At 40.1% G+C, this 27,885-nt stretch overlaps 2 protein-coding genes across 2 annotated transcripts; one reads left to right on the forward strand and one right to left on the reverse strand.

Annotated features, from left to right (window-relative positions):
- Positions 1-1,799: 1,799 nt before the first annotated feature.
- ginm1 (glycoprotein integral membrane 1) lies at positions 1,800-11,124 on the reverse strand. Its single transcript, XM_085372533.1, has 8 exons — positions 10,956-11,124; positions 9,358-9,429; positions 9,153-9,252; positions 7,979-8,133; positions 6,118-6,277; positions 5,778-6,007; positions 5,198-5,361; positions 1,800-4,570 (listed from the first exon to the last, which is right to left on the reverse strand). Exons 1-8 carry the CDS (start codon positions 11,043-11,045, stop codon positions 4,465-4,467), a joined length of 1,077 nt encoding a protein of 358 aa, XP_085228659.1. The 5' UTR covers positions 11,046-11,124; the 3' UTR covers positions 1,800-4,464.
- ppil4 (peptidylprolyl isomerase (cyclophilin)-like 4) lies at positions 11,123-27,885 on the forward strand. The gene is made up of 13 exons (XM_085372532.1): positions 11,123-11,220; positions 11,486-11,553; positions 13,032-13,096; positions 13,181-13,298; positions 13,532-13,674; positions 13,822-13,918; positions 14,907-15,023; positions 15,138-15,262; positions 15,376-15,442; positions 22,497-22,608; positions 22,766-22,862; positions 23,070-23,202; positions 27,465-27,885. Exons 1-13 carry the CDS (start codon positions 11,151-11,153, stop codon positions 27,663-27,665), a joined length of 1,413 nt encoding a protein of 470 aa, XP_085228658.1. The 5' UTR covers positions 11,123-11,150; the 3' UTR covers positions 27,666-27,885.

The following is a 27,885-nucleotide window of genomic DNA, read 5'->3' on the forward strand; positions in this document are numbered from 1 at the left end:
CCCCTGTATCCTGCAAGCTCTGTTTCAGGTTTTTTATGCTTGGATCTGTATGTTACTGAGAGGGGGTGTCCTTAATAGAGTCCCGATCAAAAGTTTAAGACCACTTGAAAAATGGTAATAAATAAATAAATCATATTTTGCATGGTTGGATCTTAACAAGGTTCCAGGTAGAGCTTCACCCTCCAACAAGAAGAAATGAGAGTGAGACAAAACATTTTTTGAGCATGGAATTTATTGAAAAAAATGCTTAAACTGAAACAGGCTGTTTTACAGCTGATCAAAAGTTTAGGACCACATGGCGCAAAAAAAAAAAAGAAAAAAAAAAGAAAAAAAAGAAAAAAGATTTTTTTGTTGTTTGTTTGTTTTGCCATTTTACAAGTTGTCTTAAACTTTTGATCTGGACTGAGTCTGTCACTCACACAGCTATGGCTCCACCTGCTGTTCAAACCTCCATGAGCTGTAGCTGGGTTAAAGGGAGTGGGGAGGGAGACTAATTTAAGACAGCGTGTTTCAGATTGCTTAACTGAGCTCTTCCACAGTCTGAGGTACAGCCTGGTGGTGTTGGATAGACTGAAACCAAATGTCCCAGGGTGTTTTATTGGATTTGGGTCAGACGAGTCGGGGGGGGGCATTCAGTGGTAACAGTTAATTTATCCTCCAGGCAGTGGCAGAGCGGGGGGGTGGCTTACTGGGCTTAAGCCCGGGTTGTTTTTTCAGAAGCCCGGGGTCTTTTGGAGTGTAATTTTTTTTTTTTTCATAGTTAGATGCCTGACTGACAACTGTATAAAGCGAAAAACTACACACAATATTCGAAGCACATAGTGCATACTCTCACCACATGAAGCATTGTTGTAAACCAGGAGGAACCCAGGACCCACTGCACTAGTGTTGGGTCGTCCTAATACCTAATGGCAGTCAGGGTGCTGTTGCTCAACCTTTAGAGGTGTGTATGTATGGTCCTCCTCAGACCCTCACTGACCCACCATCACACTGGTCATGCTGAATGATGTTACAGGACGTATAACGTTCTCCGTAGCTTTTTGACACCCTTTCATGTCTGTCACATGTGCTCGCCTGCTCTAATCTGTGAAAGCACAACATGCCACTGGTCAACCTGCCATTTTTGGTATTCTATAGTAAATGCCATACAGGCTTCAATGTGCTAGGCAGTGAGCACAGGGCCCACTGAAGGATGTCAGGCCACCCTCATGAAGTCTGTTTCTGATTGTTTGGTCAGACACATTTCACACCAGTGTGCTGCTGAAGGTTTTTTTTTTTTAATAGCTCTGGTAGTGCTCATCCGGTTCCTCCTTGCACAAAGGAGCCGATACCGGTCCTGCTGAGGGATGCAGGACCCTTTACAGCCCTATCCAGCTCTCATAGACTAACTGCCTGTCTCCTGGAATCACACAGCAAATCTGGCACTGGCATGTCTTGATGTGCCATCCTGGAGGAACTGGACTACCTATACATCCTCTGTAGGATGCATGTATTACATCATTCCACCAGTAGTGTCAATGACCACAGCTTAATGCAAAATTAGGGAAAAACGGTCAGAAAATATGAGGGGAAAATGTCAGTGTCCTCCACCTGTAAAATGGAGCTACACTGAGTTTGCTTTTAGTTTTATGGTTGTACTCTGAGCTCTTCCATGATGCTTGGTGTATAGGGGTACATGGTCGCTCCGCAAGGTAGACATTACGTGCCAGTATAACACTTGATCATTAGTCTGTACAGTAACACAGTATGATCACCCAACATACAAAGACAATTATCAGACAATATATCCATGTGATGGTTGTAAGGAAAGCTTTTAATTAGCATGATTTCTGACCCAAATACACAGTCCAGCTGTAATTCATACAATGTATGCACACAGATGCCAAAAAAAGATATCACGCTGATGTATCAAAGACCAAATTAAAACATTTGTTGTTTAACTCTGAACCAACTAGGTGTTGCGTACAGCATTCTGTTGCACAACTTGAGGCAGATTCCAACACTGTTTTAAGTCATCATGCACTTTCCTATTTTTAATGGAAAACTTGTTGATGGAGCAGCAAACTCTAGTCACTAGCTACACTATGCATGCACCTTTTCGTTGTACGCAGTATATCATGCATACTGCAGTTTAACTGAGCCCTAGGGAGAGAAAATCATGACATCACAAGCTGATCTTTTGGGATGTCTTTGAAAAAGCATGACCAATAGTAAAATAACACCCTCGCACATAAAAACAAACAAACAAAAAAACCCAATGAAAAGAGAAAATGTGGTTTGTGAATTTATGATGAATGAAAACGCAGGTTTTTCACCGACAGCCTGTTGAGCCGTTTGATCCTTCACACCTAGAGCTGCCAAACATCAGAGAGGGCTGCACTGCAAAGCATGATTAAAGCTTCGCAAGGTCAACTAAACCTGCTGAACATTTAACCTGCTCTGGAGCAGGTAATGTTTGAGATCAGCACTTCCTCTGTTATGTGAACGCACACATGGATAGATGGGAAACTGGGGGTAACTTCTGCAGTTGATAACCACCTTTGTGTGACTGCTTAGCCAGATTGTGGCGTCGCTTAGCCCAAGTTCAGAAAAGAACAGCTACTTTGTAGCACAGGCCACTGAAGTGATAATGAGGACATGCAGATTCGTTCTTTGAACAAGAGTTGTGTTTCAGTCTTGGACTGTATCAGTCCGCTCGTAGTTTATATATGGAGAAGGTGCATAGACATTCTGAACAGCTTCACGGACATTCTACAATATTAGTAACAGGAAGCCACAAACAATACTGATTAAAGTAGACCACATAGTAATCCTTCTCATGATAGAATCCTTATAAAAAACAAAAACTGAGGCACAGTGAAAAAAAAAAAAAGACAATTAACAGATGAACGTCAGTAATGTCGAGTCAAAGGAAGAAGTTTTTTAGTAGCGACAGAACAGAAACTGACGCAGTAATCTGCTTAGCTTTGTCTTTTTAGACATTTCAACAGATTTAAGCAAGTGTCTTTGCCTCTGTTTACTTTTAAATACATTTAATGCATTTAGAGCTGTCTTCATTTTTTCCAGCTGTAGGTGAATGATTTTGGAGAAAAAACAAAGAACTGCTACATACACAAAGTTTTTTTTAAGGGAACTCTGAAGTGTTTGGTTCTGGTTCTAAAATTCTCAGTTTGTCCATATTTATAGGTTAACCCCACAGCATCTAGCTTTTTATTCTGCGCTGCAAACTTTTAGTGATACGTAAACTTGAACTAAACAGGATAAATGGTCCATTTAGTAACAGTTCTGAGGATGTAGACCATATCAAACTGCTTTGGTCTTGAGCTTTGGAGCAGATCTGATACAAAGGCTAAAGGTTATACTTTTGTGTAATACCAATTTGTACCACAAGATGGTGCAGTGAGCCAACCAGGCAAGTCATTAGGAGCACATTCTTATCAACAATATCATACCGGGAAAAGCAAAGCTACTTGCGGAATCAGGGATATGGCAGAAATAGAATTACCAAATAGAAGTAAAGAAGCTTACATTCAAAAACATTTCTAAACACCCACTGATAAAACACTGCTCCCTGGTGGTGAAATTTCAATGACTTATGTTAATGTAATCATTTGTATTTATGCCCTATACACTGTGTCTGCACAGCTCTGCCATCAGGAAACTGGGTTGATCACGTTAGCCTTGCAGCTAACAGTTAGTTTTACCGAAGCAAAGGAAAGAGAGTAAACTTTGAATGGTTTGAGTTTATATAAGAGCTGTTATGTCATGTTATTACCAAAAAGGCCTTTTCCAGTTTTTGTCCTGATGGACATTATAAATAATATTGAGAGGGTCTTACCATTCATTTAGATGGGAGCTTCAAAACACCTTCCAACATGGGTGCCAGTTAGGAAGGGTTGCTTGTAGAAAGATTTTGGCAGATTTCTTTAAAGAAATCTAAACAAGACCAGCAGCTGGAGAGCGGTATCAGTCTTTTCCTTTGACCTTCAGCTAAAATGACTTAAAAAAAAAAAACCAAAAACGAAGTGTTTCTCAAAAAGCAGAGCTTCAGCTCATCTGATAATCCCTTGAATCTTGGACATTGTTTTTGTTAACTGCATTACAGCTAAACATGTTTTGGGTGTGGGTAAAGCCAAAGTGGTCACTGTTGCAGATTCTCTGCATGATGTGCTGAAAGCAGATTCTGGTAAGGTAACCGTAAGCCTTCCATACTTTAATCTCATTGCATCATGACATTCAGCACCATAAATCTCTCACTTTAATCTCCATTCTGAGGGACTCATATAAGCTAACATTAAATGAGCTTATGTTGGCTGATGAAAAGATTCACAAAGACCATGAAAGAGTAAAGTGACAGGAAAAGCTGTGGTGATTCACAGATCAGAACAAAACCAGGCCATGCCAAACCGCAGGTTAAACAACAAATAGGAACAAACTGGAGGAGCCGGTCAAGATGATCCTCATTCAAGGCTTCTTCTCTTCTTCCTCTGCTTCTACTTCTATGTTCTCCAGGAGATTGTGCTTCTCATCCTCTGGCATCACAGGGACAGAGTTTACATTAAAAATGCGCCTGTAAAACAGAAAATAAAGTTTGTTGGAAGTAATCACGGGGGGGTCAAAATTTTTGGGACCCAACCTCTGGGTCCCAAAAATGAAGCCGATGCAAAAAGAACTGTAGTTCATCTAATGACCACTTGAGGTCAGCACCAAAAATTCAGTTGAATTTTATTTATATAGCGTGCACAATCACAGTTGCCTCAAGGCGCTTTGTATTATAAGGTAAAGATCCTACAACAGAAAACCCCAACAATCATATAACCCCTATGAACAAGCGCTTTGGCAAAAGGGGGAAGGAAAAACACTCAGCAGAACCAGCCTCATCTGCCAGGAATTTTTCTGCAACTCAATAATTTGAATTTGAAAGTTTAAAGTTAGGAGGCAGTTCAAGAAGTTTGCTCTTCTCTTCTGGTGAGTGAAATTCTAGCATTACATTAAACTGTTAGCAATATGCATGTCTGCACATGAATATGAATGCTTCCTAACCAAGCTTGCATTCTTTAGCAACTCAGCACGCCACCCTTTCATCTAAATATGGTGACTCCCACCTCCAGAAAACAAATATGGCGGCAGCCAAAGAGTAAAGAAACCAATAGGTGACAACAGCTACATTCATCTTGTATCTATGCAACAAACTCACTTATGTTCACAAATTGGGAAAAACACATCTAAGATCTTGACGATGACGGCTGATCCGACCACGCCGATCACGACCACCCACATGACCAGGAAGAAGAGAGGCAGGGATTCGGAACAGAAGCGCCGCAGACGCTCCCTGGCTTGCTCTACCCACTGACACATGGCCTGGGGAGACATTGTTAATTGTTGTGGAAGAAATTTTCAAACAATGTGCTCACTTTGTGAAGACTAGAAGTGTCAAAATTGAGGAAATGATGTGCTTTTAACTGCTGGATTGCAGGATTTCTTTTTGTATAGCTAACTTTGTGTAGTTTGTGATGGAAATAACTCAATATTTTCTCCTGATAACATAAAATAACTACAAACTTTGACATTTTTTTTCAGATCTTTCACTTTAATCTTCCTAATAGTAGAGACTCTGGCTCCCTGTTTTTACTCTGTGACTCCAAAGAGTAGCTTTGTGTGATTTACAGTATTTTATACTGGCCTTGGTTTATCCTCAGTCCGACCCTATGAAACTCCTTGTGGAGCAGACTGTATTGTTTGGAATGAGTGTGATCTTACTGCAGACTTGCACTTACAGAGTAAGAAGAAATAAGTTCCTTGGGTGGAGTTTCCATTTGATTCTGATCAGGCTGGCTCGGGTAAGTGTAATCAAGTTCATCATCATATCTGACATCATACAGGAGGTCAGGATCCATACGCAGGGGGGTCTCTGGGAGTTTTCCAGGGGATGCAATCTCTTCCCGGGTGGTCTCTGTGTGCTTCAGAGGATACTGGCTTGTGGTCTGAGAGATCAGCTGCTCTTCATCTGATTTGAAAAGTGCAGGAGGAAAAATATTAAATATTAATTAATAGCCAATATTCTAAACTGGACAGCTAATGAGTAGTTTACTGACAATTAGGACACAAAAAGCAAACCTTTTCTAGAATTTGGTGGATCTGTGACAACCACATCATTTTCTCTGGGAACCCTAAAGATATCACTGTGTCCAATGGGGTAGATGTTGGTAAACTGGGCCAGCTTCTGGAAGTCTGGGCTCATCAGTATTTTCACCTCACACATGTCAGGCTGCTGGACCTGAATAACACACACAAAAAAAAACAAAAAGGAAAATGCAACAACTTTTTAAAATAAACATACTTAAGCTGCCTCTTTGATGCATATTTTATGCATGAGTCATCAGACTCAAAAGGCGCATCCCACAATGCATTTGGAATTTGACTTGAATGACAAGTCAAATTCTAGAATGCCGTACACAATGGCTACGTTCACACTGCAGGTCTTAATGCTCAATTAAGGATTTGATTTTTTGATCAAATCCGAATTTTTTGTCTGCTTGTTCACACTACAAATAAAATGTGACAGCAAACGCGCTCTAGTGTGAACCCTCAAAGCGGCCCGCATGTGCAAAAGAAGACGTCACACACAACGCACTGTTTAGACCCAGACCAAACAGTATTGTTTGACTGATGGCCCTTAATATAAAGACTTGTTTTGGACTTTACGTTTCTCAATTTTGCTTTAAGTTATAAAGTTATTTTGTTATTTAGATATGGCCTAATAATTATCCTCATTGCTGTTTTAGAGAGGAGCGGTGCTTCAAAGGATAGTTGCAGATTTCAGTCAGAATCTGCAGATTATACAGTACAAATAAAATGTTCACGTTTCTCCAACGCTGTCTTCCAAACAGTTTCACTGGATGGCCAGCAAGCGTTCGCGATGTCTTCTTTAGCGCTGTTAATTGGCGTCTGTCTTGTGTCAGTGATGTAGAAGACGGATTTAATGTGACATGACCGTTCAAACAGCAGTTGCTTTCTAAAACATCAGATATGTATCAGATTCAGTACCACATGCGAAAGTGACCCAGATCGGATTTGAAAATATCGGATTTGTGCTGTTCACACTGTCAAACCGTGATCGGATATGGGTCGCATAGGGTCAAAAAAAGCCCTGTTGTCACCATTATCCAAATTTCACAGTTAAAGCAAGGCTGACTGCTCATTCTAAAGTGATCTGTCAATCACAAGTGAACTCCCCGCCCCCATAAAAAAGAAGCTAAGTCTGGCTTGTTTGCTTTTTGTGCATGTTAAAGGGGACCATAATTTACAACATAAACACTAAGTTGCATCCTCTAAGACTCAAAACTAATGACTGGCATCATAATCGTCGGCAAAGTGTTTAATGAGGTCATAGAGCGAGGGACATTTTTCGAGAGACTTTTATAAACTTCTTTTAGCCACCACAATTGCCGCCCCCTGCTGGCCGTTAGAAAGAACCATATCAGGGCCCATTGTTCATTCAGTGGTGCTACTTTCAGTCACTGTGCAAATGTACTGTTTATAAGGTCGGGGAAACCTGCGTTCAGCTGAGACTGAAGGAGTCACTTGGATGAGTGAAAAAACATTTCTCCCACTGAAAACGCTACGTCCACATAAACAGAATCAACTTTTGGGATTTCCACATATGGTTCACATTTCAGACCTGGAAGCTATGTCCATCCGATTTGGCTGTACTGGAGAAATGAGGAAACACTATTTCCTGTTGCTACATGAACATAAACTGTTTCACTTTGGATTTTTGAATGTGAAAGCAAGTTTTTAAGAGCATCAGCTTTAAACTCTGGTCATGTTTAGTATAAGCAATCACCACCTCTTTAAAGCCACAGAGGCTTGTCCCCACATGATAATTTCAGTCATATTTACTCCAGAGTTATTCTTAACATTAAAAAAACAAACAAACTGTGAGATTCTGTCAGAGAGCTGTACAATTAGTGTTTACCTCTTTGCCATCCATCTCTATCACTTCACTGAAGACCTGAAGAGCCACCACCTCCTCTGAGTCACTGTATAGCCTATTCTGGCTCACCATCACCCGGGTAACAGTGGACACTATGTCCCCAGACTCAAACTCACTGCTCCCATTGACACTGTCCACTAAGAAAAACAAACAAAATGTAGCAGAATTAGAGGAATTGGAGGTTGAAATGTCACTGTCAAGAAATCCACAGACTTCCCTTGAAAACAAGAACTGGAGTTGGGTCTAACCAGTCTCTAAAAGACTGGTGGGAGGACCTTGTGCACAACTGAGCAAGAATATAAGAATTTTTACTTCTTGGGCTCCAACTGGCAGCTTCAACAGAACAGGCCACATTTCCCACTGTCTGTGCTCATTTGTATGTCTGAATCTTCATCTTTTATTGGCCAGTCTCTGATCTCTCCTGTTTTATGGTTACACTTTAATGAAGCTGCCAGCTGAAGACTTAGGCTTTTTCAGTTGTTGCTTCAACTGCTCAAATGTATTGCTTCTTTAATCAGCAGTACGGTTTTCAGCTATGCTTACTTAATGGGAAAATGTCTTCCTATTGATCACTTGGCATTTTTAAAATGATAAACTCACATTAGGAAACATAATGTGGAACCCAGCCACCTGTTTGTCTGTTGGGTAGTCCATTAAAAAACCATTAGTGATTTATGATTGTCTAAAAGTCCATTATCACTGACTTTTCCAATCACTGTAATGTTAATTGACTTTAAAGTGGACTTGTGTTCATTTCCAGATCCATATTTTTCTTATTGAATTTAAGTAGACTATCACAGCATGACTCACAGTTCACCAAATACCAAAATAATCTGTATTTGTGTTATATAGAGCTTGCCCCTTGGTTCATTCTCAAAGTGTTTCAGACCACTTATATTTAATGTGATTAACCACCATGTGGTTTTTCTTTTCTTTTTTAACAAAAACAATAAGGAAAAGCATAAGAATAAACTACTCTAATCTGATATACATTTGAAATCATGATTGATTAAACAATACTGAACTCTACTGAATTTACACTGACAATAATATTTACATTTCTAACATTTGAACAGTATATTTTCTTCCAGCTGAGATAAGTGCTTTCCCCTGATTAAAACCACAGTGGTTTGAATAAATGTGTGGAAAAACTCACAGAGAAGCGCTTGGCAGTTGAACCTAGTGACCCCCGACAGCTCCACTGGGACGTCATTGACCAGCACCTGCTCTTCACTCACTGATATGTTTAAATTTATCTGAAAAAAGAAAAAAAAATAGACAAAACAAAAAGGCGACTAATTGTCGCAGTTCATACTTACAGAAAACAAACCTTCGGTTACTGAGCAGTTTACACCGAGTACCTGTAAGTTGTTAGAGTCTTGCAGCTGTGTGTCTGCCAGTGTCCCCGCTGTCACATTGATTAGGATGTTTTCCTACGGTGGTCAGTAATTAAAAACGAAAGGATTAGGTTTAACACTGCAATGCTTGTAATTTACAGTACATGTAGCTGTGCTCTATTGCAGGAAGCAGGTTCACTATGGCAACAAGTAAATAAAAAGAGTTACAGAGAGTTAATCACTGTTTTATATTTGAATGTACTTAATGGCTGTAACCACCTTAAAAAATTGAATGGAGGATTTTATCATTTCTCCCATGAAAAAACATTTCTTAATGAGATTTGCAAAAAAACCTTTTAGTGTTCCCCAGTTTAACCCTTTATAATGTGAACTAATATTTGCTTTCACTGTCTCTCTTGCAGCCATAGCAGACATGTTACAGTTAATTGGGTTCATGTTGCACCTGTTTTGAATGCAACTTGAAAAATGCAGGACAAATTTTCAAATCTGTTATGAATGTAAACTTTAACCATTAAAGACAAACATGTTATAAGATATGCCAAAGTTTTTAAAGAGCTCTTTATATTCTGAATTAGACATTTTACTTGCATTGTGGGATTTGGGACAAAATAAGCCACTGTGAACTGATCCAAAGCAGGTCCAGACAGAATGAGATGGGAAATGGCTGGATCTGAATTGGATACAGATTTGATCCAGTCTGAATCTGTGATCCTTATGCACTGTGCGAGTTGACTCCAAGGCAGACCTGTTTGCTGATGTTGACAGTGGGATGTTTTTTAATATCATTTAATGACTGAATTTCAGTCCGTGAACACATTTCAACATGATGTGTAATCAGATTATAGTTAGACTTTCTACAGCCTCGTTTTAAAAAGTCACTTTAAAATCGGTTTAGTTCTTAAAATACCAAAACCATTTCAGCCTCCTCTTCACTCACATATTCACATCACCAAGATCTCAACTATGACACGCATTTTTCCATCAGTGTGACCGATTACACAAATATGGTTGATCACTGATCAGCGTGTTCTGTGTCTAAAGATTTGATTAAAACGGTCAACCTTTTTATTACAGGGAAATAGTCAAGAGTTAGAAAGATGCAGACTAGCCTTTAGAGTTTATTCTGAGTTGATAATAAATCCGCGTAATCGCTGTATCAGTTGTTGACGACTAAGTGATTATAAAAGCACTCATGCTGGGTACATAAAACAGTAAACTAACGTGTAAATAGGATTTCTGTGTTTGTAAAATGTAAAATTCTGTAAATTAATTCGCTCTGCTATGTGCTATTTGGATGAGGAAATTGAAAAATGTGTTCAGGTGCTGCAGGAAGGGAGGAGTCTGTGGAAGGACGACTTGGTTGACTAAAACTTGCTAGTGAGCAAGGTAAGTTCACAAAGTGTTTCCAAGGTATCCGAGGCTGAGATTACGTTAACTCTCTTTCTGGGAGAAAAAAAAAAAACTTGGGAATTTCCACTCATCAGGTTTAGCCTCAATTGTTGGCTAAACCTGCTTTCCGGAATAGGGCCCTGGACTCTCAGTAAGCTAATGCTATGATGATCAAGTTAGCTCCATATATTTGCTGCCTCCGTGGCTCTTACCGTATTCAGTTGTCTATTCGACGACTCTGTGCGAGTTGCTGAGACAAAAAGAAGTAATAGAACACAAACTGTCGACCACGTCATTTCCATTTTGAGTTCACTTCCCAGCAGCAGGACAGCTAAAACAAAAACATTGAGCACGCAAATGTACTGCGCAGGCGCAGATTTTCTTCTCGCGAGAAGAGGAACGTCAGCATGGCGGTGCTCCTTGAAACGAGTCTGGGCGATATTGTGATCGATTTGTTTACAGACGAAAGGCCTAAAAGTAAGACTACAAAAATTCTTACTCTTGGTGGTAGCTAATTTCTGTAAGCGGCTGCTGGTTGAGTCACTCACTGGGACGTTAAACTACAGAATTAATGGTTGCTAGCTACCGTCGTTAGCATGTTTGCTTCATATTCGTTTTAGTAACATTAGCCGGTGTTGTGCAAAGTTACCCATACATCGTGTTGCTATAAATACTCTGTTAATAAAGACTTAGTTAATTATAATTACTTTGGCTTAACTTGGACTCTGTGCTCTTTTTCCAGCTTGCTTAAACTTTCTGAAGTTATGCAAGATAAAATACTACAACTACTGCCTCATCCACAATGTGCAGGTAAAGCGAAATGTCCTGTATAAACTTTATGTGGTAGTGAATGGTTCAAATTTGGTTTTCTTTGGGAAACCTCAAGCAACCCAGAATACGGTATGTAGTAATAGCGGAAGTTGGGTGTAAGTGGTGTTGCATTTGGACCCAGTAACAAGTTAATATGGCAGAATTCAAATTCAATTGAAACTGCATTGTTGCCATAATGGCAAACCAGCATGTAGACGTTACCGTGTAAGAAAGGAAGGTTGGTGTTTCTACTGCTAAGTTTGTTCCCATGCGTTCAGACTTGTTGATTAGTCTAGATTTAAATTTCCTTTTAGTACCTCCTTGCTTGTTAGCCACAACTTTCTTGAGACAGATAGTCCTCAGAACTTTATCCATGTTCCATGGCTCACCTTTATCAGCAGGACAAGTCTCTAAATACTCCCAAACAGTTTACTAGTTACACTTGTCTAGCACCTGCATGGTCGTGCATGCAGTACGTCTCAGTTTTTCTACATGATAAACAAATGTTGTTCTTGTAAATTGAAGTTTGTTTGTTTTTTCTGTGAAATTACAGAAAACAAGGTTCTGGTAGCTCATTAACGAGGCTCTCCTGTAATTACTTTCTATAGCAGATAATGAATAAAAGAAGAACTTTTCTGTCATTTAAATGTCTAACTGCCAGTTAGTTACTTTGGTGTAGCATGAATGGCCATGGGGAAGGTCTTTGTAAGCAGGAAAAATACAGTTAAAAGTCCACAATTTATGCCCCTCTTCACATTTTCCAAAGCCAGATCGTATATTTGACAACCCTGCACTAGAGAGATCATATCTTGGCGGGTTTGAGAAAACCTCACTGTTCCCTTGGATGAGCTGGAGTTAGTGGCCGAGGAGTGGGAGGTCTGGGTTTCTCTGCTGCCCATGCAACCCCAATAAGCAGTAGATGGATGGATCACTGGAAGCCTGAACGTCAGAGTATAATTTCATATTAGATTTGTATTTGATATTGTAAAATTAAATGAGAAAAATGTAGTAGCTAAAGTTTTAAAATAACTGGAGTAATTTCATTTCTCATTCCGTCGAGAGTCACCTGTGCGTACTCCAGGTATTGCCGCTATAAAGAGACAAAGTTGCTGCTGTCAGCCTGCAGCAAAGTCTAAAAGAAACCTATCAAATTGACACATGCAGCAGTTTGTCAGTTAGAGTATTTCATTCAGACATCCGTTATTTTAGCTTCTTCTTGATTTAGTTGTGCTGCCACTGCGTAAAGCAAACCCATTGTCAGGGTTTTAATGCTGCTGGACCACCGGGCGTTTGCCTTTGGGTGTCGTCTGCCAATTTTTATTCATATATTTAATCGTATGTAGACTTTTCAGTAGAAACTTTTAACATCTGTAATCTTCTCCATATTTTTTCAGACTCTAATGAAGATTTTGCACTTTTTCTGTCTTTTTCTTCACATTATATGTGTAACATGTCATAACTCTTCATCTTCTTTCCAGAGAGACTTCATCATGCAGGCTGGAGATCCTACTGGCACAGGTCGTGGAGGAGAATCTGTGTATAGGTGAGTCTTATCCGTCTTTTAAGAGGGCAGCAGATTGAGGATGTTGGACAAAAAATAAAGATGCTCTCCATTGTGCCTTATTAGCAAACTGTATGGGGACCAGGCACGCTTTTTTGATCTGGAGAAAATGCCACGCATTAAACACAAGAAGAAGGGGACGGTGTCCATGGTGAACAATGGAAATGATCAGCACGGCTCTCAGGTGAATGAGATGAGCACCCAGTGTTGAGTGCTTTCAGACCAGTAACCACAGAAAAAATACATTATTATTCATCCCCTGTTGGTTAGACCAGATTAGATGATCTATAAACATATTCAACATTCATACAGAAATCATAGATCTGTATGTAATATATATTATAAATACATTTTAAATAATATTTTGCAAGATTGTTTAACATGAGATACTATATCTAGAGGTATGTTTCTTCCTAGTTTCTAATTACCACTGGCGAGAACCTAGACTATCTGGATGGAGTTCATACAGTGTTTGGGGAAGTGACTGAGGGCATGGACGTCCTGAACAAAATCAATGAGGCCTTTGTTGACAAGGATTTTGTCCCATTCCAAGATATCAGGCGAGTCAAGACAAACTGTATTGCACTTGTTTTATCAACTTGAAGAATAATGTTAATGCTGCGTTCATTATTACTTTAATAAAAAAAAACCTCAGGGCATATTATTATTATTATCATCATTATTATTATTATTACATTTTTCTGTAGGATAAACCACACAGTGATCCTGGACGACCCGTTCGATGACCCTCCTGACCTACCGGTGCCTGATCGATCGCCTGAACCCACCAAGGAGCAGCTGGATGTGAGTATAGGGCCGCAGCTTCAATTAGATAGATGTTCATAGCAAGATCATAAAGCTAAGATAAAAAAGATATCTATCTCATATTTGCGATTCTAATTTTAACAAGCTTAAAGGTCAAACACCTTCTTTAACAAATTATATCAGTAAGGAAGCTGACTAAATATTCACTGATAATTTATGGGACAGGGGTGGGATTAAATAAGTGTATACTTCTTCCCACTCCCTTTCAACATGTAAATTAATCAGAATGTTTTTTTGTATGTAATTTGTATAGTATATTTTTTTTCTCTCATTTCTTTTCTAAATGTACTTGTATATTGTTCACATGTTGAAATAAATTACCAATCAATCAATCAATCAATCAAACACATCCTGAAATTTCTTAGGCAGCTTGCTTGTTAAAGTTGTTTAAAAGAATATTGATCTTGATGGACATCAATGCTCTGTTTTGGATGTTGGCTGCCTTCTCTGTCAAGATGACCCCACACTGCCCTGCGGAGTCCAATCCGTGACTGATAGTGTTCTGTTGTGTGTTTTTCTATCTAGGTATGCTTCGACTGCAATGGCAGTCAGTTTGACATCATTGTAATGCTGAAAAATTAAGCTGCTGCCAGTCAGATCCTTTCCAGATGGTTTTTCAGAATCGAACGATACTTTGTTGCGTTCATAATTCGATCAGTTTTGACAAGATCCCCAACACCACTGGCTGAAACTTAACCCCAAACCATGACAGAGCCTTTGCCATGTTTTACAGATGGCTGTAAGCACATGCTTTCTGAATTGTGTAGAAGTAGTACTTGTACACACTGCAGTAAAAGAAGCAGCCAATATGCAAAAAACACTTTGAACAATCGTCAGAAAGCCAGGAGAACTATTGCTCAAAAACCACTTTAAAAATTAGGTCTGGCACCTTGGAAGCAAAATCTAAAGAAATTAGCATGACTTCTGTACAGTACCGTAAGTAAATGTTTCTGCCATGGCTGTGCAGAGTGGCCGTATCGGTGCAGATGAAGTGGTCGATGATACAGATGGGAAAGGAGCCGAGGAACTGGAGGAGAAGCTGAAGGAGAAAGAGGCCAAGACTCAGGCTATCCTGTTGGAGATGGTAAGATAAGGAAACCTGCTCTCAGCTTTATGTTGAAGTGTGTGTGTGAGAGAGTGCGTGTAAGAAGATGCAAAAAAATAAATACTCAAGCTCTTCTGTTGTAAATCCATCCAGGTGGGCGACCTCCCTGATGCAGATGTGAAGCCTCCAGAAAACGTGCTGTTTGTGTGCAAGCTGAACCCAGTGACCACAGATGAGGACCTGGAAATCATTTTTTCTCGCTTTGGATGCATAAAAAGGTGACGCTTCACTCCAAGTACTACAAAGTATCTTGTTTTTCAGTTATTTCTATTTATTATATTTTGCCTTGATTCTATATTGTCTTCTTCAAATAATCCTTTGTTCTGTGTAGCTGTGAGATCATCAGAGACTGGAAAACTGGAGACTCCCTCTGTTATGCTTTTATAGAGTTTGAAAAGGTAAGTGTGTGTATACTGCAGTGATGACAGTTTAAAGAAAAAGTTCTAGATTTAAGGAAACACTTTTTTCCCCTATAATAATAATAATAATATAATCAGTGCATTATGTTTACTCTATTTATAGTTTTTAGAGATATCGTGATGATCTGTTTTGGTGTCATGAGCTTGAGCCAGGGCACGATTAGTCTGGTTAGCTTACTGATTAACATGTCCCTAATAACATGTTTGTGTGTACACATTTGGCATTTCAGTTTGCATGACACAACCAGTATATCTTTAACAGTCTTCCATGTTTCACTGTCCTTTGTGTGATACATATGTGCAGAATGGGGAAGCATATCTATCAGTATCAGTAGAGTAAATACAATAAATTTAGTGAAAGTGATAGATGGGAAAACCCTGGTCAGGAGTAATGGAAATCAGTCATGTTCTTATAGTGACATGTTGTTGTCATGCCGTGCCTCAGTGGAGTCGGTATCATAGAGAAGTGAGAACTAAACCCACGATATAAGACTGTGTTTATCATGAAGGTGCTGTCAGCCTGCTATACATTGTGAAAATAAAAACCATAAAACTTTGATTTTGTGGAATTTGCCCCAGGTTATGACTGGTAATGACTTATAACTATTAAAAGGGCAACTCCCTGTGGTAAACTCGTAAATCTACACCATCAGAAGATAACGAAGAACACAATCATGGACTATTAGTTTTTTCACTGACTATGGTGAATTATTGATTGAGTGCACTTGGCCTCAGAACATCCCAACACCTGCATGCACACCGCTGGAGCTTTCAGAGGCGTTTCAATCATGTTTCATTTAAAAAAACAAAACAGGTTCAAATTATTTGGGTTAGCATTCGTCCACAAGAGGGCAAAACAATGCAAGGCAGTGCATAGCTAATTGTAGAGTCACATATATTGCAACATAAGCGCGTCTTTAAAAAGATCTACAAGCATATAGATTGCAAATGAAACAAACAAAAGAATTATGTTAAAGTACATCAAATGTATATTTGAAACTTTGAGCGAGCTCTGCTTTAAAAATATGGAACAGCAGTTATCTACCTCAGTGTAAATAATGATCAAACGATCAGTAGGGTTCCTCTGACGTTCACTCAGTGGGATGGTTTCTTCCTGTTAAAAGTGATATTTTTCTTCCCACTGTCACCAAGTGCTTGCTTGTGTGATTATTGAGGTTTCTTTCTAATATTGTTAGGTCTTTATCTAACTATATTAAGAGACTTGAGCCCACACTACTTGGGTAGAATATTTTTCTTTTTTACTTTTACTGTTTTATCCTGTTTTTTATCACCAGTAAATTCATTACAACAAAATATTTCCAAACAGGTCTTCAGGTCTGCACTCACTGGAGCAGAGTTGAATTGTGAGCTCTGCCGTTAATACCGCTTCTCTGGTTAATGAACTATTCCAGGCCTAAATCTATCCTCTGTTAGGTTTAAGCAGCAGGGAAATGTTTGGCTCATCTGTAAAACGTGCAAAAGTATGCGGATCTTAATAGACAGGAAACACTAAATTGTATTTTTATAATTTACTGGGAAGTTTATCACCAGCTGTTGAGACCTTTATGTGGATCAGCTTATACAGGGAGTGCAGAATTATTAGGCAAGTTGTATTTTTGAGGAATAATTTCATTATTGAACAACAACCATGTTCTCAATGAACCCAAAAAACTCATTAATATCAAAGCTGAATGTTTTTGGAAGTAGTTTTTAGTTTTAGCTATTTTAGGGGGATATCTGTGTGTGCAGGTGACTATTACTGTGCATAATTATTAGGCAACTTAACAAAAAACAAATATATACCCATTTCAATTATTTATTTTTACCAGTGAAACAATATAACATCTCCACATTCACAAATATACATTTCTGACATTCAAAAACAAAACAAAAACAAATCAGCGACCAATATAGCCACCTTTCTTTGCAAGGACACTCAAAAGCCTGCCATCCATGGATTCTGTCAGTGTTTTGATCTGTTCACCATCAACATTGCGTGCAGCAGCAACCACAGCCTCCCAGACACTGTTCAGAGAGGTGTACTGTTTTCCCTCCTTGTAAATCTCACATTTGATGATGGACCACAGGTTCTCAATGGGGTTCAGATCAGGTGAACAAGGTGGCCATGTCATTAGTTTTTCTTCTTTTATACCCTTTCTTGCCAGCCACGCTGTGGAGTACTTGGACGCGTGTGATGGAGCATTGTCCTGCATGAAAATCATGTTTTTCTTGAAGGATGCAGACTTCTTCCTGTACCACTGCTTGAAGAAGGTGTCTTCCAGAAACTGGCAGTAGGACTGGGAGTTGAGCTTGACTCCATCCTCAACCTGAAAAGGCCCCACAAGCTCATCTTTGATGATACCACCCCAAACCAGTACTCCACCTCCACCTTGCTGGCGTCTGAGTCGGACTGGAGCTCTCTGCCCTTTACCAATCCAGCCACGGGCCCATCCATCTGGCCCATCAAGACTCACTCTCATTTCATCAGTCCATAAAACCTTAGAAAAATCAGTCTTGAGATATTTCTTGGCCCAGTCTTGACGTTTCAGCTTGTGTGTCTTGTTCAGTGGTGGTCGTCTTTCAGCCTTTCTTACCTTGGCCATGTCTCTGAGTATTGCACACCTTGTGCTTTTGGGCACTCCAGTGATGTTGCAGCTCTGAAATATGGCCAAATGATGATCACGCTTCAGAAGCTTTGCAATTTTGAGACTGCTGCATCCCTCTGCAAGATATCTCACTATTTTTGACTTTTCGGGGCCTGTCAAGTCCTTCTTTTGACCCATTTTGCCAAAGGAAAGGACGTTGCCTAATAATTATGCACACCTGATATAGGTTGTTGATGTCATTAGACCACACCCCTTCTCATTACAGAGATGCACATCACCTAATATGCTTAATTGGTAGTAGGCTTTCGAGCCTATACAGCTTGGAGTAAGACAACATGCATGAAGAAGATGATGTGGACAAAATACTCATTTGCCTAATAATTCTGTACCCCCTGTATGTAAGAAGACATAATGGGATATGCAGCAATAGAAATCCAGGATGCTTCTTGATTCAAGCATGTTAGCAAATTACATACAGTACTACATCTGGGCCCTGTTGTGATCTGTAATTCAATTTGACACCCCAGCTGTTATTGCTAATGTATGTAACTTATACTGTATTGTTACCATTCATTTATACAAATATAAAATGGCTTAAAAGTTAGAACCAAATTTTTTTTTTATAAAAGCAAAAAAACAAATGCAGGCCTGTGTTGTTTACTTCAGCTGTTCAGCTGATGTCCATGTATATGTTCCCTAATTCTTGATTTCTGATTAATGAAAGTTTAAATATTCATTGGTAGTGCTACATGGTGTGAGTCCCAGCCAAGGGGTTTTCCCTTATGATTAGCAGAGAGGTTTCGTGCCATGTAATCTCTGTCAGTAGGGAGGATACCTTTGCCTGTCATTCTTATTTAAGGAGTTTGGCACTTAATGTCAAATTCTCCTCAAGGTCTTTTCTTCTTCTTGGATATCTGATAGTAGGCACTGATAATGGTTCTTATTGGAAAACCTTGCTGTTGTTTAGAGGGTTTCTTACTGTTTGCTTAGTTCATTAATGTTGAGAACATCTGTTTTTTCTTTTCTTATTTTTGGAAAAGCATATTTTTGCTTTTTAAACGCTGAAAATATCATAAATATAACAGATTACTGCTGTCTTTTGGTTTCAGTTTCCAGTAACTTAACGTTTTATCAAAACTCGATCTTGATTCTTGTTTCACATGATTGATGACGCATTAATTCCTGCATGACTGTCAACGACATGCACAGATGTTTTTGGACTATTCATATTGAAGCTTTAGTATTAGTGGTTTGCTCTTGCATGTATTTTGGAGCCAGACGTGTCCATATTTAGGCCAAAACGTATTAACAGCTTATGCTAGCTAGCTTGGTTATCAAGTGGCATCTATATATTAGTGTGTCTGTTTACATTCAGTGCACACAATATAAAATACTAAAAGTTCAGTCACCAAAACTGAACCACAAACCTTTTATACCACTTGAATCACCCAATGAGATGTATTGCTTTGTCAGATAAATTCATTAATAATGCTACAACAGCACAAACACACTGGAGAAGACGAGTTCAGAATTAGCAGAGGTGGCTTAATTCCTACAGAAACGCCCACTGCAAAGCTGTTATGAAACTGAAAACTGTCTATAGGCCAAGATGTTTGTACCAAATAGCATTACTGCAGTCTGTGGAGAATAACTTGCTTTTGAAGTTAGCCTCAAGAGGCCATAAGAGGAACTACAGTTTTTGTCACTTTGGTGCTGGTAGACGTTGCCATTTGGTCTGCATATGCAAACGTCCTGGTGGGAGGGGGTTTTCAGTTTAATGTGTGTTATAGAATAGAATTCAACTTTATTGTCATTGCACATGACACATGACACATGACTCGGCCTCTGTGTGGAAAGGTTTTAGGAATATTACAAACTACAAGCCTAAAACCCCCCACTCCACTGATGACTTGCTCTTAGCCAACACCCTTAACGACTTCTACTGTCGTTTTGACGAGCCATCAGGCAGCCTTCACACCTCCAACGACCCCAACAATAGAGGCACTTTGGACACTCATTCCCCCACCTCTCCCCCCTCCATAGAGCCATCACCACCTTCAAACTGTTCACCTGCAACACCCGCCCCCTCACCCCACACAAAAGAGGATTTCACACCACCTCCGACCACAACTCTTCATATTCATGAAGCAGATGTGAGGAAGCAGTTTAGGAGTCTGAATGCTCGGAAAGCTCCCGGCCCAGACGGTGTGTCTCCTGCCACCCTCAGACACTGTGCAAACGAGCTGGCCCCAGTGTTTTCTGGCATCTTCAACTCCTCACTGCAGGCATGTCATGTGCCTGCCTGCTTCAAGTCCTCTACCATAATCCCTGTCCCCAAGAAACCTAGGATCACTGGACTAAATGACTACAGACCCGTGGCTCTGACATCTGTGGTCATGAAGTCTTTTGAGCGCCTAGTTCTCTCCCATCTCAAGACCCTCACGGCCCCCCTCCTGGACCCCCTGCAGTTTGCATATAGAGCCAACAGGTCTGTAGACGACGCCATCAACATGGCCCTACACTTCATCCTGCAGCATCTGGACTCCCCAGGAACCTACGCCAGGATCCTGTTTGTGGACTTCAGCTCTGCCTTCAACACCATCCTTCCAGACTATCTCCGAGGCAAGCTTTCCCAGATGAATGTGCCTGATCCCATCTGCCGGTGGATCACTGACTTCCTGACGGACAGGAAGCAGCACGTGAGGCTGGGAAAGAATGTCTCGGACTCCCGGACCATCAGCACCGGCTCCCCTCAGGGCTGTGTTCTTTCTCCTCTGCTCTTCTCCCTGTACACCAACTGCTGCACCTCCACCCACCAGTCTGTCAAGCTAATCAAGTTCGCAGATGACACCACCGTCATTGGGCTCATCTCGGACGGGGACGAGTCTGCCTACAGGAGGGAGGTTGAACGTCTGGTGTCCTGGTGCAGCCACAACAACCTGGTGCTGAACGCCCAGAAGACAGTGGAGATTATTGTGGACTTCAGGAAGCACACAGCCCCACTCCCCCCCATCATCCTGACTGACACCCCCATCACCTCTGTGGACTCATTCCGCTTCCTGGGTACCACCATCACCCAGGACCTGAAGTGGGAGCCCACCATCACCTCCGTCATCAAGAAAGCCCAGCAGAGGATGTACTTCCTGAGGCAGCTGAAGAAATTCAACCTGCCAACACGGACGATGATGCAATTCTACACTGCAATCATCGAGTCCATCCTCACCTCCTCCATCACCGTGTGGTACGCTGGAGCCACTATCAGGGACAAACAGAGACTGCAGCGTGTTGTGCGCTCTGCTGAGAAGGTGATTGGCTGCAGACTCCCATCTCTGCAGGACCTGTACACCTCCAGGACATTGCGGCGTGCAGCTCGGATCTCAGCTGACCCTTCTCACCCTGGACACAGTCTGTTTGACCTGCTCCCCTCAGGCAGGAGGCTCCGGTCCATTCGCACCAGAACCTCTCGCCACAAAAACAGTTTCTTCCCCTCTGCTGTTGGACACATGAACAATAACCACATGACTGTCCCCGCCACCAACACATGACCCTACGCTGTGTCACTGCATCATTTCATGTTTGGCACTGATCACCACCTGCACTCATGTATATATCTTTCTACGTAGCACTCATAATTCTTATTCTCATGTATATATCTCATGTATATCTCATGCACATATCTTCTTTCTACATAGCACTTTAATTCTTATTGTCTGCACTGAAGCACCGCAGCAATTTCCTAATGTTGTAAACCTCAACATCTGGCAATAAACCCATTCTGATTCTGATTCTGATTCTGACATGCACAGGTACAGGGCAACGAAATGCAGTTCGCATCCATCCAGAAGTGCTTTAGTGATATAGATATATTACAATATATATTAGCAATAATATAGATATGTAAGTATATTACAGAAATGGGTCTATTATGGTATGTTAGAATGTACACGGTATGAAGTATGTTGTGAATATTCTATAACTATAAGTATAAGGATATAAATATGAAAAACTATACAGAATATGAAATAAATAACTTTACAGAATCTGAGATATACAGCTATACAGAAATGGGAACTATGCAAGTTGTAAACAGTTGTAGGATTAAAAATTATCGTATGTACAGAATGATTATTTACACAGAGCTATACAGTAGTGCAGTTAAGATAAGTGAGGGTGTGGATAATTTCTACAGAGGCTATGTAAAGTGCTATGTTATATAACCTAAATTATAATGTTGAGCAAAGTAATCAGGACTACAACTTTTACCATTATCGAGCAGCTTTACTACCAGTTTTTTTTTTTTGTTTTGTTTTTTTAACTGAAGAAGCTTCTCGGATGAGAGGTGAAATGTCTTCAAGCAACTTAAAGAAGTCCAGACGCTTTTCTTTCCAAGCTCCTTAGATTTACTGTGGGGGGGTTTTTCTCCACAGCAAGAAGACTGTGAGAAAGCTTACTTCAAAATGGACAACGTGCTCATTGACGACAGACGCATTCACGTAGACTTCAGTCAATCAGTTGCAAAGATCAAATGGAAAGGGAAAGGTAATGAAGCTGAAGGCTTTGTGGTTTGCATGTTAGTTTATGTTGTTTAAAGTGCACCAGTTACACCAAAGTTTCTGTCATTAGTGGTGTTGTTCTCCCTTTGTATTACCACACCTTTTCATTAGCTGTGACCTTCACTGCTTTCTCCGTTTCCTAGGGGGGAAATACACTAAAGACGACTTCAAAGCTTATGAGAAGGATGTAGAGAATCGATCCAAACTGGCTCTCAAGGATCAGGTGAAGCCAAAACAAGAGTATCCTTGTGCGTCAATAGGCTGGGATTGAGTTTTCCAGCTTTTCCACTTCGTGCCACAACATATCATTCTGCAGTACATGCCAGCTGCTGTGTGCTTTTTTTGTTTGTTTTTTGTTTTTTCCTTTTCTTTTCCTGGTTTGAGTTGGCAGAGCTTTCAGAACTGACTGTCTCAACTTCCTGGAGATTTCCATAACTCAGGTAAAAGTTCCAAGTACAACCTGATAATCGAGGAAGAAGAGGAGGCACCGAGTCATCGGCACTCTGAGAAGAAACATAAAGAGAAGAGGCACCATCATCATTCAGATGATGAGGACAGCAGGAAGTCCAAAAAGCGCAAGGTAATAGTCAGTCCATGACATGACATAACATTTTTTTCTTTGCTCGCTGATCAGTAAGAATTGTTTTAGAAATGTTTTTAATTCTGTTAGTGATGCACCTAAAGACATGCGAGCCACTTCATTAGGTACGCCTTTTAACTGTCCAGTAACACAAATATTTATCTTTGTGTTATTTAATTATGTTCAAATCACACAACAGCAACTTAATGCATTTAGACATTAACAAGATGACCTACTGAAGTTCAAACTGAGCATTAGAATGGGAATTGTTAAAGTGACTTTGAATGTGGCAAATGGGCTGGTCTGAGTATTTCAGAAACTGCTGGTCTACTGGGATGTTTCCACAAAATAGTCTCTTGGGTTTACTGAGAATGTTCCAAAAAAACGGAGAGTATACATTGATCACAGAAGCAACCTTTTGATTTACTTATCTGGATGACTGAGCATGCATCGAGACATATACACTGATATGCAGTTGTCTGTGTAAAAATGCCTTGTTGGTGTCAAAGGTCAGAAGACAATGACAACACTCCATTTTTCCACTTATTTAACAGGGTAACACATGGTAATGAACATCAGTATACCAAACACATAAAGTGTAATCATGTCAGATCATTGGAAAACTGCTCATTTACAACTGCAGTCTCGGAGCAGGTTGCATTAAACTTTATAATAAACAAAAAACCATAGAGATATATGGCGAAAACAAAAAGCATGAATAGACACAAATGAGTTAAAAGTGGTCACAGATGTGGTTTGCCAATGTTTAGGATAAGCTTTTAACAGTATGTGGAGTGCTCCTTTATTGCCACGGGTAAACTATTCTAATATTTAGTTCCCTTTAGTGACAGCACAGTTTGTCCACGTGCAGTGCCCTTATAGGTGTCGTGCTGTTTGAGAAAAATATGCTAGCATCAAAGTATCACTTCCAGTCAGGCAGGTGCTCATTTCAGAATCAAACCGAGGTAACTGTGAGTCACTAGTCCTGAATTTTGAATATTTGACTTTCTGCGCGGTGGGGACAGGATGCTGTCCTGTGGCAACCTACATAACTCTGGTTTTGGCATCTTTGATCATCATCTGTGAAGGATCACAGTCCTACACAGTTATATTCATAAAAAGCATGTCCCGGTCATAGTTTCTTTTCTTTTTTTGTTTTCCTTTGTTTTAAAGAGTGGCAGCACGGTTCATGTTAAAGTAGAGCATAACTTCTTTAGCTATAAATTCATGTTGAATTTTCTGAGGGATTAAACCATCTTAACCCAGTGGTAAAGAGAGTTAGTCATACTAGCTGCTGTATTTTGTATCATTATAGAAATATAAATTTCACACAGCAGATGAAGGTATTACGTGTTCTAAGAGTTATCATCAGTACTTGTGCTGGTAACACTTGGAGTAGTAAAAGAATATTACCATGAAACGGAGGCAGAGGCAGATGCGTGCCTCTACATGAGGTGACACTTCACCTTTATTAAAGACTAACTGGATCGTTTTAATTAACATACAGTTATTATCATGTTATTTCTTGTGCACATATAACTGCTTTAACCTGGTACAGGTTCTGACTTTTTCAAAAAGAAAACAGACACTCTGATATATCAGTGATGAAAGTAATTGATCAAGAAAATAGTTGCACATCTCCCACTCACTCAACCAAAGTACCTCCAATAAGTTGATTTCTACTTATAGAAAAGGTGGGCTACATGGATTATAAATAGTCAGTCTATATTGTTATACACAGTAAATATATTAATATTTAGAAAAGTCTTCTAAATAGTTTAGAAGCTTGTAATCACAAGCTCTACTGCCCATGTCACATCCAGCTAACATAATAACAATGAAGGAGATGTGTTAGAGAGTAAGCAGCAGTCAGGTCCTGAAAATGTGTTGCACTTGTTTAACTGATGATCAGACGATTCGAGCACCTCTGTAACAGCAGAGGTTTTGGTTGTGTGTGGGACTGAACTGTTCAAGAGAGTGTTATCACCGCACCACAGAGGAAAGATATCGGTGACGGTTTTAGAGAAGCCGGTCTGGGAAAGGTTATAAGGTCATTCCCAACAATTTGAATTCCACCATGGACAATAAGATGGATTATTCACAAGTGGAAAAGACAGTTGTCAGTGATTCAGAGATCGGACCTCCCAGCAATGCTCTGAGAAACTGTAAAAAACACAAGAGGTACATCTCATTATACGAGCCTCAGATAACATGTTAAAGGTCAAAGATCATTACAGTTCACTTGGCAAAAGACTGAACCAGTATTGATTTTTCGGATCAGCGGTGTCCAACTCCAGGCCTCAAGGTCCTGTAGGTTTTAAATGCGTCCTTGAACCAATACAGTTGATTTAAATGGCTAATTTACCTCCTCAACATGTCTTGACGTTCTCCAGAGGCCTGATAATGAACTAATCATTTGATTCAGGTGTGTTGACCCAGGGACAACACACCTGCAGGACGCCAACCCTTGAGGCCTGGAGTTGGACATCCCTGATTTAGGGTCTGAAATAATTATACTGTGTTCACTGAGTTATTTCCTTTGTTATACAGAGCTGCAATCACAGTGCATCACTGAGCCCTATTTAGTCTAGGTCTATACACACAACACACACAGTTGAATATAAATGTTTGACAGAAATCTGCCTCGTTAGGTGATGGGCTCGCTGTCAGTTACAACTGTCCCTGAGTGTGTTTTACAGCGTCTGTGTTTTACAGCGTCTGTGTTTACAGGCGAGGAGTTACCTGGCTGGCTGCCTAATTAGGTTATGAAGTGATCGACTCCATTGTTTACACACTGACCTTTGATATCTGGAGTTTCCTCGTTTCCATTAAAACCATCTGTCAGTGTGTAGCCCAGCACATTGTGGACAGTCTGTTGATTGTGTTAAAAACCGTTTGTTCTCATTTCTGCAATGACTCCACAAAAACATGTGTGTCACATGTTCAGCTGCATCATATGGAATTTAATAGTCAGCATGTTTTTCACAGATGGTATCAGATGTCAAGATAGCCCCAGCTTATCATGTGATGTGTTTCCTTGTTTCTTTGGTTAATTATACATTTGTCCAGTCAGTATTTACTTTTAATTATTCTCCTAAGATCTTCTTTTCTAGGCTCTTTTGCCTAGAAAAGAGCCCAGTGTATCAACACCTCCACAGGGAAAAGAATGGAATAGATTGGTTGTTTTTATTTTTTTACAACTTTGGATGTGGAGTGAAACCAGTCAGGACAGAATTCATTGCAATATTTATATCATTGCATTTGTGTAACTGCTCTACTCATGTTTAAGTATAGCAGTAAATGCTAACACTCAAACATTTATGGTCATTTTTAAAAGAAAAGAAATACACTGTTGTTTTTGTAACGTGACATTGATCAGTCATGTTGTAAATATAAATTTTTTACTGCATGACTTGCAATTTTTTTTGGCTCTTGAACTTGTGTCTAATGTATAATAGTGTCAGACAATATGTGGATCTTTCAGTCATGTCATAAATAGCCTCAGTGTATGTAAAAGGTTAACTTAAAGGTCATATTATTGGGATTTTTCTGGATCAGAAGGAGTCCTTGCAGGACTTCCTGCCCGCCGACAGTAAATAATTAGTCGTTTACTTTATTTGAGAGAAACCTGCATTTTCCTGTTATGTCTGAACTTCGGATAAACAAAAACGGCTCGTGCATGAATAAATCCAGCCCTACCTGAAAAACGAAGACAAAATAAGATTCTTGGAAAATAATTTCCCGAGTGCCTGAGAAACACTCATTTCCCAGAGATGCCATGGGTCCGAGGGGAAAGTAGCAACTTTTACCTTGAAAAAGCGAAACATGAAATTTGTTCCTGTGCGTTATCTGTCAGGTCTTATCTTGTGTCAATCCTTTTGACTGATCCTTGTTCTCAGGCTTACAAGTTGAACATAACTCTTGGCTGACTGACGTCATTTTCAGTTACTGCAAATTTATTTCCTGCATGACACACGCCTTCAGAATCTCCTGAAACTGAAACAGTTTATGAGCTGATTGCTAGCCTAGCAGCATTAAGGCTGCAAACCACCCTCAGGATGCTTTGTGCAACACGCTGGAAACCGGGTAATAATAGAGCTTATTGTTCCATACGTATGCAAATCCTACAATTGTGTACTGATGAAAATATATTAAATACCAGTAACCAAAAGAGAGAAGAGAACATTTTTTGTAGCTTTCTCTTTATGGACTTAAAGACGAGCTGCTTTACTGAACATACTCTGCCTCTCCTTCTTTTCCAGGACAGTGAGGAGGGCAGGCGGGACAGAAAGGGAGGCCGCCAGCGTTCACGCTCACGATCTCGCTCCAGAGACAGGGACCACAAGCACAGCAAGTCCCGGGTCAAACATGGGAAAGAGGGGCACGATAAAGGCCACAGGGACAGGAGCCGCAGTCGCTCTCCCAAGAGGTCCAAGGACAAGGAGAAGAGTAGATACAGATGAGGGAGGACAGAGGACGAATGAGATATATATGTATTTGGACCACAGCCACTGAACTGTGATCATCATGAAATGTCTGAATATTCATCATCTTAAACTTCCTCTTAAATCACTTGATCTTGACTTTTAGGGAACTAGTCGGGTGATTGTCAGGTTTTTGTCACGTCGTCTAGATCGCCACTAAGAAATGTTTTTTTTATATGTGCATTAAAAGTTCACTGTA

This window comes from Diplotaxodon limnothrissa, linkage group LG15, assembly GCF_057381915.1.
Source record: "Diplotaxodon limnothrissa isolate DT_005_m linkage group LG15, D_limnothrissa_male_GT1.1, whole genome shotgun sequence".
Classification (NCBI taxonomy): domain Eukaryota; kingdom Metazoa; phylum Chordata; class Actinopteri; order Cichliformes; family Cichlidae; genus Diplotaxodon; species Diplotaxodon limnothrissa.

Coding starts and splice junctions, on each gene's coding strand:
- ginm1 (XM_085372533.1), bottom strand. CDS start 11,045: ATGGAAATGACGTGGTCGACAGTTTGTGTTCTATTACTTCTTTTTGTC. Junction 9,253..9,357: donor AAGACTCTAACAACTTACAG/GTACTCGGTGTA, acceptor TTCTTTTTTCAG/ATAAATTTAAACATATCAGT. Junction 6,008..6,117: donor TCCACCAAATTCTAGAAAAG/GTTTGCTTTTTG, acceptor TTTTCAAATCAG/ATGAAGAGCAGCTGATCTCT.
- ppil4 (XM_085372532.1), top strand. CDS start 11,151: ATGGCGGTGCTCCTTGAAACGAGTCTGGGCGATATTGTGATCGATTTG. Junction 13,919..14,906: donor CCACCAAGGAGCAGCTGGAT/GTGAGTATAGGG, acceptor ATGGCTGTGCAG/AGTGGCCGTATCGGTGCAGA. Junction 15,443..22,496: donor CTTTTATAGAGTTTGAAAAG/GTAAGTGTGTGT, acceptor TTTTCTCCACAG/CAAGAAGACTGTGAGAAAGC.